The sequence below is a fragment of the Ostrea edulis genome, chromosome 8 (genome assembly GCF_947568905.1).
Source record: "Ostrea edulis chromosome 8, xbOstEdul1.1, whole genome shotgun sequence".
Taxonomy (NCBI): Eukaryota; Metazoa; Mollusca; class Bivalvia; order Ostreida; family Ostreidae; genus Ostrea; species Ostrea edulis.
In genome coordinates, this window is record NC_079171.1 from 32,904,707 (window position 1) to 32,917,011 (window position 12,305).

At 35.7% G+C, this 12,305-nt stretch overlaps 1 protein-coding gene across 1 annotated transcript in view; it reads left to right on the top strand.

The window, feature by feature from the left end:
• LOC130049562 (uncharacterized) overlaps positions 1–12,305 on the top strand; it is a 29,937-nt gene that overhangs the window by 8,333 nt on the left and 9,299 nt on the right. The window contains exon 5 of the mRNA XM_056147383.1: positions 8,207–8,254. Within this exon, the coding sequence (XP_056003358.1) occupies positions 8,207–8,254 (48 nt within the window). The remainder of the gene's footprint in view (positions 1–8,206; positions 8,255–12,305) is intronic.

Genomic DNA, 12,305 nt, shown 5'->3' on the forward strand with positions numbered 1-12,305 from the left:
GAATGAACATTCATGAACGGCATGAACTTTTATCGATACGGAATGCTTGAAATCTGATAACAACACCAAAAGGCATTTCATTACAAAAAGTTAACAGCAAACCAGAGAACGAATTACAGTTTTTGGGGATAGTCCATCATTACACTTAGTCGATGAAGTGTCAATACCGGGTATGGCCTCCCCTTGCATCAATGACGGCTTGACAACGTCCAGACATGCTGTCAATAAGCACCCGGATGTTTCCAATGGGAAGGTTTTTCCACTCTTCCACGAGGGCGTTTCCGAGCTCTGCCAAAGTCGTGGGTTGTGCTCTACGGCGGGAAAGGGCAACCTGCAGCATGTTCCATACATGCTCAGTCGGGTTAAGTCCGGCGAGCGCGCTGGCCAGTCCATACGGACAATTGTCTCCTGCTGAAGGTACTGCTCCACCACCCTGGCGCGATGAGGACGGGCGTTATCATCCATCAGGATGAACTCAGGGCCAACAGCACCAGCGTAGGGTCTGACGTAAACATCGAGGATCTCATCCCGGTACCGCACCCCCGTCATTGTTCCTCTCTCCAGGACATGAATATATGTTCTTCCATCCCTGCTGATTCCACCCCAGACCATGATGGAACCACCACCATAAGGGTCATGTTCACTGATGTTGGCATCATGGAAACGTTCACGTTGTCGTCGCCACACTCGGTGCCTCCTTTCTGTGAAGTCCAAACAACACCTGGACTCATCAGTGAACCGAACTTGAACCCAATCGTTCTGTGTCCAAGTGACATGATCTTCAGCTCAGTCCAATCGCTCCCGCCGGTGTCGAACAGTCAGAGGGACTCGAACACATGCCCTTCTCGAGTTGAAACCTGCATTGCGAAGCCGATTCCATATCGTCTGAGTGGACACATTCACCCCCGAGGCGTTCAGGAGGTCGTTACGTAGGCTGGCTGCTGTCCAGAAGGGATGGCGTCGTGCCTGAAGAGCCACAAAATGGTCTTGGCGTTTGGTTGCCGACCTCTGACGACCACCCCCATGTCGGTGTGCTGCTGTACCAAAAGTCTGCTGTCGGTTCCAGCCCCTGCTTACAACGCTCTGGCTGACGTTTAGTGCATTTGCAACGTCATGCTGTGAATAGCCAGCGTCAAGCATTCCAATACATCTGCCCAGTTGTTCTATCGTCAGGCGACGCCTTACACGTTGAGGGGGCATTGTGTTGATAAGCGTAGTGTAAACACTCAAGTGAGTTTGAAATTTTAGAACGAATCAGACACCAATGCCTGAGTGAAAATCGTGCAATGGTAGCAAAAGCATAAACTGTGATGAGAAACGCATTTCCCATGGCAAATGCACGTGCAAGTTTGTTGAAGACGTTTTTGATTTCACTTGGACACAATATTGCCAGTTATGCAGTTATTAATTTTTGTAAACAGAAAAATATATATGATCCTTATCAAATTTTGAGTAGTATATAACTGATACGGTACTGACTAAAACCCGGTCTTGGTCCTGTGACTTAATCCCGGTCTCCGGTCCCGGTCCCAGATTTTTTTATTCGATAAAAACAGAACATATCAGAATATTTTAGCCCCCATTTCTCGTTAATTTAAATATAACATTTCATGCCCGCATTCCGATAGTTGATTGATCGTATTGTTGTCGTCTTTCGTAAAACAGGATGTGAAAACTCCTGGACCGGTGGGACCAAGAAATAAAAACAATGCTAAAATTCAGTCCCGGTCTCCACATTTTCCCTCAATAGTCGCTTTAGTCTACCTTTTCATAAAACAGATAAGGATGTGATACTCAATGACATCCCTTTATATGCACATGTTTCTGATTTATTGTATGTCTGTGTTTTATTCCAATTTTCCTTTTTATGTCAAAATCGAACTGAACTACGTGATTATTTTCTCCCAAATGAACGCGTTATATTACATTTTCATAAAAAGATAAAGATGTATAAGAGAAATGATATATATGTACTTATCCTTGTGTATGTGTTTGTAATTTACTGTGGCATATAGTTTTTACAAAATTAATTCATTTGTTTTTCATTCAGATCAAACACCTGACCACACGGTTTATAAAATTTTCAAATTCAATATTGGTATGATTGGTGTATACCGAACCCGGTCTCTGTACATGTATACATACGTCTCTCTCTCTCTCTCACTCTCTCTCTCTCTCTCTCTCTCTCTCTCTCTCTCTCTCTCTCTCTCTCTCTCTCTCTCTCTCATTTGCGGGTATATCGTGAGAATCGCATTAAATTGTTAAATTATGATGTTATATATTATTCAGGGAAGAAAACCCTCTATGTAAATTAGAATAATACAAAGTAGCGTGCATGTGCAAAATATGAGAGTACAGAATGCGCAACTAGGTTAAGGGCTTCCATAGTAAATAATCATGGGGTGAAATGGCACTTCAAATTCACAGGTATCATTACACTTGTTACGGTTAAACACCGAGACGATACTACCCATGTGTTGTCTGTGACTGAGCTACCGTAAATTCCCCTCGTGTTAATTTCCCGTGACGAAAGTTGAATATCACGTAACACTTTATTTTTGGAAATCAGCAAGAGGCCCTACTTGTGAACAAATGTTCAAGTTCATGCGTGTAACAAGCTGAATTTTTATTGATATACTCAGAAAAAAATAAAAATCCTTAACATGAAAAGTGTTGGGAGCAAATGCATACTCAAACTAACCATAATATACTTTAACAACATATCAATAGTCGTCAGCGAATTACCGGGGTTGTCCACATTCTTATATACATCATACCATTATAATATACAAGACATAAATTGTTCCCCGCACTTTTCAAACGCATAAATATATTTAGATTATAATATGACAAGACCTTTCTTTACATGCAATTCTTCACCTTTGAAATTTGACCTACTTTTGAAAATCTTTCACCTTAGCCATACCTTTTGAATGGTTAATAAAAAGTACACCAGGGTATGAAATTCTTCACGCAGGCATATTTTTCATGAAGCGCTAACAGTATTTGTATTTTCAAAACTGAAATTTATTTCTTAAATGGATTTGCATGTATGCCCTGCATATTGATAAATGTAGATTTCATTGTATGTAAATCTGTCAGTTTATGTCAAATTTATGCAATTTGAAATGTAAGATATTTTGAAAATAGGAAACAAACAGTTTTTTGTGCAGCATAATTTTAAATGTGTTTGTGCATATATGTATATAACTATTCACAATAAATATAGTTACCACATAATATTACAGTAAAAACATGCCATAAATTATCTGAAGATCATCTAAAGTCAGAGGGTATCTTCTGTATAAGTATATACATATTCTGACATTTTTGGTGAGCATATGTGATGTATGCTCTATGTATGGCACACTTTTATAAATACCATAAATATATTAGGTGGAATTTTTAAAAAGCATTGTATCTAAAAGAACCACAACTGAAAAAAAGAAAACTAAATATCAAATAAGAAAGGCAGAAATATTTTATACTTATTATTCATTGTTTGTATACAAATATATGTGAAATAGGGTATATACCCATATAAAGAGATCGGGTTCGGAATACAAAACACGAATCTTTTAAAACTGATATTTACCTAAATAGAAGAAATAAGATAAATGAACAAGAAAAGTAACTGTACATTACAAACAAATATACTAGGATAAGTACATATATATCAATTCCCTTCTACATCCTTATCTTCTTATGAAAGGGTAGTGTAACGCGATCATTTGGGAGATAATGTCACGTAGGGCCTACACGTATTTGAGTTCGATTCTGGCATAAATATAAAGAAAATTGGATGAAAAACATACACACACAATAAATCAGAAGCACATATATAAAAAGGGATGTCATTGAGTATCACGTTCTTGTCTTTTTTTATGAAAAGATAGATTAAAGCGGCTATTGGGTAAAAATGTTGAGACTGGGACCGGCTTTTAGCATTGTTTTTATTTCTCGGTCCCACCGGTCCCGGAGTTTTCACATATTATTTTACGAAAGACGACAACAATATGATCAATCAACTATCAGAATACAGGCATGGTATGTCATAACTAAGTTAACGAGAAATGGGGCTTAAATATCCTGCTATATTCTGTTTTTATTGAATGAAAAAAATCTGGGACCGGGACCGAGACCGGGTTTTAGTCAGTACCAACTGATACATGTAGTATGGCATGAAGAGATGGCTTTACACTTCTAAGGGTTGAGCCTCTTTAACAACGAACAAATCAGCTATTTACAATTGGGTATAAAAATACTGAAAGGGATTGTGATTTTGTCGGATAGAATGCATTTCTTGAATTGATGTGGAGAGTTTACTTCTCATGGTTTAACTTCCATTTTCTGATATCATATAACGTTGGCGTTTTGGGGTTGTTTTTGGTGTTCAAATGTCTGCATTTTGGAATCGTAATTAGGTGTAAAGGTGAGTATTATGTTTCATTCTTTACCTTCCAAAACATTTTAGGAACATATATAGATGTAAAAAAACAAAAACAAAAAAAACGAATTAACAAATATAATGCTACGTTGACATACACTTCATTGTAAACCATACAGTTCATTTATTCATTGAATAATTGAAGTGACAAGTAGGGTATCGTTTGTTGCATTTTTTCGATTAATATGAAGTTAGAATGCATGCATGAAGTTTTCATTGAATGAAAGACAAGGAATGGATTATAATATCGAAGGAAAATATAGATTTATCGATACATAGATACCAACATTGATACCGGTTTCAAATGAAACTGTATTTTACCGGTAATTTTGAAACAACTCTTCGGTAAGGTATTGATGGACAGTATCGGAGTCCACCCCCCCCCCCCCCCCCCCCACCCCAATTACTTGAAACACATGGGTGAAGGGTATTCAATTTGTTTTTTAAATAATTGTCCTGTCCCTACAAAGGGGAGACAATGAAGAAAAAGCAAAACGAGTGGGGTGATTTAAAATTTTCTCAAGAACTAATGGATCAGAAAATTTGAAATTTGCATGAAAGCTTCATAGCAGCATACGTCCAAGGTTTTTTTTTCTAATCATGATCCCTGGGGTGAAACCACAATAAGGGATACAAATGCTAGATTGGTAGACTCACTGGGTATAGGTTGGTTGTAGAATTTCATTGTGAATAACAAATACAAACAATCGTTTAAAATCACAATAACTGATCAACAGCAGAGTCAACGGGACTAAATTGAGCGATGTGCTTCATGGGGCTTTTGTTCATATATTTGCTTATAGGAGTTATGAGATTGATCACTAATCGTTATCTTCACCTTTCATATCGTATACCAATGCAAGTCAAATGTGGATAAAGAAATATATGCCAGTTTTGTTATTTATGAGAATTTGTGTGAAAAAAATATCAGGGGATTTTAAATATCTTGTAGCATCTTCAAAATGAAATACCAGTTTACACGGTTACTTCATTTGATGATTTGTATAATCATATTGATATGGTGTAGATTTCATTACTTACAGACAAATAACTCAAACTGATGATAGAATATGAATTGCTAACTAGATTGATTTTAGAAACATGTATTTCTGTATACCTACATGCGAAAGCTCAGTGGTTACAACGTTTGATTTGTAACCGGAATGTCGCGAGTTTGGAGCCTTCATTCCACCGTCACCAGAAGTGTTTGCTCATTCACCATAATTTCGACATTTTAAAGAAAGGTTATAGGGTCTTCCTGACTTAAACACACATCATTGCGACGGTCCTGAGCACCAAGCATAGGTCTAAATTTGTACACTTCAACTAAAGGTGATGACGTCTCAATATCAGTGAAAAATTCTCATATAGACGTCAAACAAATAACATAGTTAGGGGAAATGATTAAAGCGTTGGTAAAACTCGGATAATATTTCTTATGGCACGTGTATGCTTTTGGGGTAATTGTAACAAACTAACACGATCTATTTAGGAATCAATTCTCAAATTTCCAGTTCTCTAATTGTTGCTTCCCTTTGTTCAACTCTTGCGTATGATAAAATTGAAACATATGTTCATAAATACAGGGTGGGTACATATATTTATCATTATGGTCCTTTATTACCTAAACGATTATCACAGCTCGTATGCAACCATCCAAAGTGCAAGGAAATTCAAATTTAGTACGCTTATAAATAGTTGAGAATATAGCTTTAAAAATTGCAGTTCACCATCTTTCTTTGTTAAAGGGGCATGGACACGATTTGAGCTGAATTTTTTTTTTTCATTTTTTTTTTACCATGTTTAACAAAATTATTTCTAATGGTCAACCAAAATTTGAATAGCAGTTGTTGAGTTGCAAGTACGATATAGCACTCACAATTCTATGTAATTTAAACAGGACTCGTGCCATGTTTTTGTTAACATATAGATTGCTTAATAGATAATAGCATGTTTAAACCATAATGAGATGTGCCAAACAGTAGAAACTATTTGATTACATTATATGTTCAGAATTAACTTTTAAATTACAAAAAAAAATCTGCTTAAACGAAACTTATACTAGGATATTCAACCTATGTAAACCAAAACATGACACGAGCCTTGCTTACAGAACAAAGAATTGTGAGCTCTGTATCTCCAACATACCTTGACAACTGATACTCAAATTTTTGCTGACCATTAAAATACCTTAGTTAAGCATTCTAAACATTAAAAATGGAAAAATGAATATTTTAAAATTTTCAGCTCAAATCGTGTTCATGTCCCTTTAAACGTATCGATCGTGTAGAAGATTAAATGAATAATAATTTTAGTAGCCAAGTTCTTCTCGGTATGGTCATATGTATACCACTAGATGATATATACAAAATCTACTTTAAGGTATTCCATGTATAATGAAAGGATAATGAACAATTTTGAAGGATTTGGATCAACTTAAAAGTTTATTGTTAAATAATGATGAAAGTGAAGCAGATGAAATTCACAAGACTGGTAAATGATTAGAAGCTTACCTTTTTGCACTTAAGACTTTTTGGAAGAGTTCTCTGCCCTTTGTAAAAATAAGAAAAATCTAATTTTCTAAAACTGTGTGTGGTCAATGATTAATTTTATTTCATATTTTCATAAAAAAGAAAGTGTATGTGACTTTCTACCAAGAGATTAGTATGAAAATATAATTTGTTTTTAAAATATTGTAATAAAACAGTTTTTCCCATATACGTCAATGTTAAATTCTAGGTGAAATAAATTAAGCGGTAAACAAAATTTTGAAAATTCGTATGGTGGATTATTTTTATTTGATGAATCCTTCAAAATGATACCATGATTACAAATATTCAACCATCCATTTATTAGATATGAAATATGGCCATTATACATTGAATACCTTAACAGCATATTTCATTACCTACAGTACCAGTTAATATGCGCATACGCCTTGTACACACCCAAGCATTCGATAGAATACTGAACGTACTTCCATCACAGAAGAACTATTTAGAGTTACAGAGTTACGAATAACTTGAATTGGCTGCATAAACACGTGTTAGTCCGGTTATCATCTCCATAGAGGGCGCCACAGACACTAATCAGCCTTGTAACGGAACACTCGTTCACATTTTTGAATAGTGAATGACCCGTCAGAATGTAAACAAACTGTTCTCAAGGTGCATTATACATAAAATACATGTATACTATACTGCGGTACAGTAATCATCAGAACGTATTCAGTAATCATTGAATCCTCAAAGAGAGAAATCCCGTATCCATATTATTAAACGAGATGAAGCGTGTGTTGTAAATCGGGAATCCACAACACAAGCTGTTTCTATCGTATGTTGTCCTTGTCTGTTAACATTTCTAATGTTTAGCATCATCTCCATCATTGAGACGCCAATTTCTTGCACGAATAATATTTAACATTATGTGAGTGGTTTCAAATTAAATTAAATACTTGCCTCAGGAACCCCATTTTAAGGTCATATCCGAAAGAACCTTTATTTTCACTTCTAAATGCCGCGAGAGTTTGGCTAAGGGGCAATAACTACCATTATTTAAGTTTTAGGTTTGGTGCGATCGGGGCTCGAACTCACGACCTCTCGGTTACGAACCGGACGCTCCATCACTGAGCTATCGCGACCGGTTCGGTAACCACGAAAAGCTGAACCCGACCAAAAACGCTATATACGTATACAGAATATGAGAAAATGAAAGTAGCGATCGTAATTTTGGCATTGTAATTTGTCTTTTCTTGAGCAGGTTCTCCAAAGGAAGATGAAGATGAACATCAACGAAAGAACTTCAAAAGTCAGTTCTCGTACATCCACTGCTTAACTATAATGAATGTTTGTTTTTGGATGAGTTATATTTGATTCTTTATATACCTTTTCTCAGAATTCTGATACTTATTTCGATCTAAACAATACTATCACTCGTATAGTGAGGTGGATCTAAAACTCGAGGAGAATTATTTCAGAATGTAATTTAGTGAATTGAAGAATGAAAATAACCTTGTATACAGCATTTTAGTAGGATGACGACTTCCATAAAATCGTTGGATCAAAAGTACAGATTCAGAACGATACCCATGTATATACCCTGGGTAAAATATAACAATGGTATCTGCCCATCTTAAATCCTTCTACCTTATTGTATTTATGTACGGGGTAGGACATTAGAAGTTGGTACTTACGACGAAGGTTGCTTATGGCGGAGCAGATGTTATGTTCCTGGGCCAAAGTCGTTTCACTAAGGCCCGCCTTGATATTACTATGTTTATCGGGGCTATAACATTGTAATACAGAGATTTATGCTATTAGGGTAATATAACAAAATTAACGTTACTTCTGGTTGCATGTTTTAAAGCCATTCATTTCTCAGAGTTAAAATACGCACTCAAAATACTAAAATATACTCATCATCTAAAAGAAGTATTTGTTTCTATGATAATCAGGTGATATATCAGACATTTGGGCGTCGTGCATTTAACACTTTCAACTCATTGTCTGAATTTAAGTCAAGTCAAGTGTTTCCTTTTTAAAGAAATGTTTTATTTTAGAGTTAATGGACTGCTCTCGTCTCCATACATGCAGGATTGAAAGATAACTGAGTGCGATGTTAAACAATATACAATCAACCAACTAAAATTTTGTTCCTAATCCAATCTAGTTTAAGTATACGATATATCGGAAGTATAAAATTTACAAACTCTTCAGAAAAAGAAGTTGCGAAAATAATGCATCTCTTGGGGAAACTCCTTTATACAAATATGATCTGTAACTCTCGTTTCTTACCACTTCCGGTGAAGCGTTTCCTGTGTCCAACAAATCCGATACAGTATTATGAGTATAGAATTTGGCCAACTACATGTCCGAAAAACCAAGCTTATTGCGTAAATCAGAGAACGATGTGTACCGATCATGTCACTGTTTAACAAGTCGACATACATTGTTAATACAGTGGTTCAAGTGTCTATGAAGAACAAGTTGTATAAAGTGACTAGGTAACTGCAAGTATCTGTTCAACTTCATGAATTCGATAATTATGCAATTCATTTATACTTTTAATTCAACTTACTTTTTCTATTTTAATATTATTCCTCATGCTTGTGGTATATATAATACTAGAGGTTAAAGCAATAGAAAATTTTACTAACAATTATATATGAATCATTGGAAGTGATCTACTGAATAATAGGAGGACATGTTAAAAAAAATTAAATAAATTTCGGGATTTGGCTGTCCGAGTTTGAAGTGCATCTCTCGATAGTCTATCCTTGTTCCCACCAACATGTGATGTGAATAACTAGTCACCAGAGTCTCTGATATAGCTGAATTGAATAGTCCTTTCTCTGAATCACAGATAACAATAGATAAAGCGGTACACAGTTTGAAGACCTCGATAATATTTTTGTAAGCATTCCTTTATCGTTGCATCTCTTTTTATGGGCTTCACTGTACATTATTTATAAACATTGTTGTTGCATTTAGAGGAAGGATATTTACTACCTTAAGTCCAGTCATACATACTATTATCAGATACAAGGCCAACTTATGTGGAGTATGAATTGTTGCATTTCGATTCTTTGGACTAAAGCCGACTGCAAAATTGTCCCGATTATCAAGAAATCTTAGTGGATAAAGAACAATGTTAAAATAAACGAATATTTATCAATACACAAACCTATGTTTATACAATTTGAAATTGGTTGAGGGAGAGAGGATAGAAAAATTCAAAGTAGATGGAGAAGGTTTGTTGGATAATAATATTCCCAGAAAATCATCAATAGAGTTGTACGAACCTTACAACTTATAATAGGTCCTCAGTACCCCTTGCTTGTAGTAAGAGGTGACTAAATGGGGCGGGTTTTTTTTTTCCGGATGAGACCGCCAAAAACGAGGTTCCGTGTCACAACAGGTGTGGCACGATAAAGATTTCCCTATGCTCAAATGCCGTAAGCGCCGAGCATAAGTCTACGTATTGAAGTCGTTCACCGGCAATGGTGACGTCTCTATATGAGTAAAAGATTCCTGAAAGGGACGTTAAATAATGAATCAATCAATGCCATGCTATAACATTATCCACCACCCCCTATTATCGAATTGCAATTACTCCACTCTCAATACCAATAATATCAATCATCAATTGTAATACATTGTATATTAAAAGAAAGTAATTACGGATCACTTCTTTTGAAATTTGTGTAAATTTTACATTTATTAAGATCATGTACGCGCAGCGCCAATAACAAAAATCAACCAAAGACTGATGATGGCATGTAAGCCTTATATCGTTACAAACCAAGATATTTATCATTTAATGGAAATCAAGTTTATTACCGGTATTTAAAGCTGTATGACCCGATGTTCATGTATTATTTTTGTACATAATTACTTTAAAGCAGATTAATTATTTTATAAAGTTATTAACTTTCCCATAATTACATGCTTGAAAACATCTGCATGTAAAAGAAAACAGTGCGAATATTATTTAGAAAGTAAATATAGTGGCTACATATATAAATCATCCCATATTAGACGTCTATAAATAGACCCACGCGCGTCAGGGGAATCCCAACATGATGTATTAACTCATAGGCAAATGTCTAGTTTTAAGGCTGAAAGAGCGTAAAACAACGACTTACTAAGAGATATTTTATATTTTTATTTCTATTAAACTTATGGTACAGTACTGTTATAACAAAATACACAGCTTTACACAGATAATACCACCGATGATCTGAAAGTTTGAATTGGTCACGTGACTCACTTGAAACGGCAGAGTGACGCGGTTATTTGTAAACATTGATTTAAAATCAAATTATTTGGGTTAAAACAGGTGAAATAATTTATGATATGTCGTACAGTCTCATAACTACACACGTGCGATGATTTAATAACGTTTTTACGAGATGGAAACATATATTGTAATTCGGATCATACAGCTTTAAATGAATTTATACTGACCTATGCAACACTCCCCATAACGTCCACTTCTTTGCATTGACCGAAAAACGATAAAAACTGCAGGGAATTTCTAAATTGTATGATTTCGTGCAAACCGTAAAGTTTTGTCACCGGAAGTACTCAAATCTCGCGTCATCTCGTATGCGAGCTTACAGCTTCTATTGGTGATGTTTAAAGACGATTCATTTCTGATAACAAAATCTGTCTGATTTGAAGATGATTTTTAGAATATTGAATGACCAAATACCACAGACACGTGTTATTGAATGTCCTAGTACCACAGACACGTGTTATTGAATGTCCTAGTAACACAGACACGTGTTATTGAATGTCCTAGTAACACAGACACGTGTTATTGAATGTCCTAGTAACACAGACACGTGTTATTGAATGTCCTAGTAACATAGACACGTGTTATTGAATGTCCTAGTAACACAGACACGTGTTATTGAATATCCTAGTAACACAGACATGTGTTATTGAATGTCCTAGTAACACAGACACGTGTTATTGAATGTCCTAGTACCACAGACACGTTCTATTGAATGCCCTAGTAACACAGACACGTGTTATTGAATGTCCTAGTAACACAGACACGTGCTATTGAATGTCCTAGTAACACAGACACGTGTTATTGAATGTCTTTTATTCGGTAGCCGGAGGTTAGACACTCACCCCCATTAAAAAAAATCACAATACCATGTATTTCCTCCACCTAGTGTAGATACTAGTATCTATACAGTTTGTTAGAGTTTGTAGAGTCATTATTACAACCGACCGTTTTGCAATGATACCATAAACACATAATGTAATCACGTATCATGCATCGATCTTTAGGCAAATTACAATGGAAAGTGGGGCGGGTGGAGGGGAGTGGGCCGGGGGGATAGGGG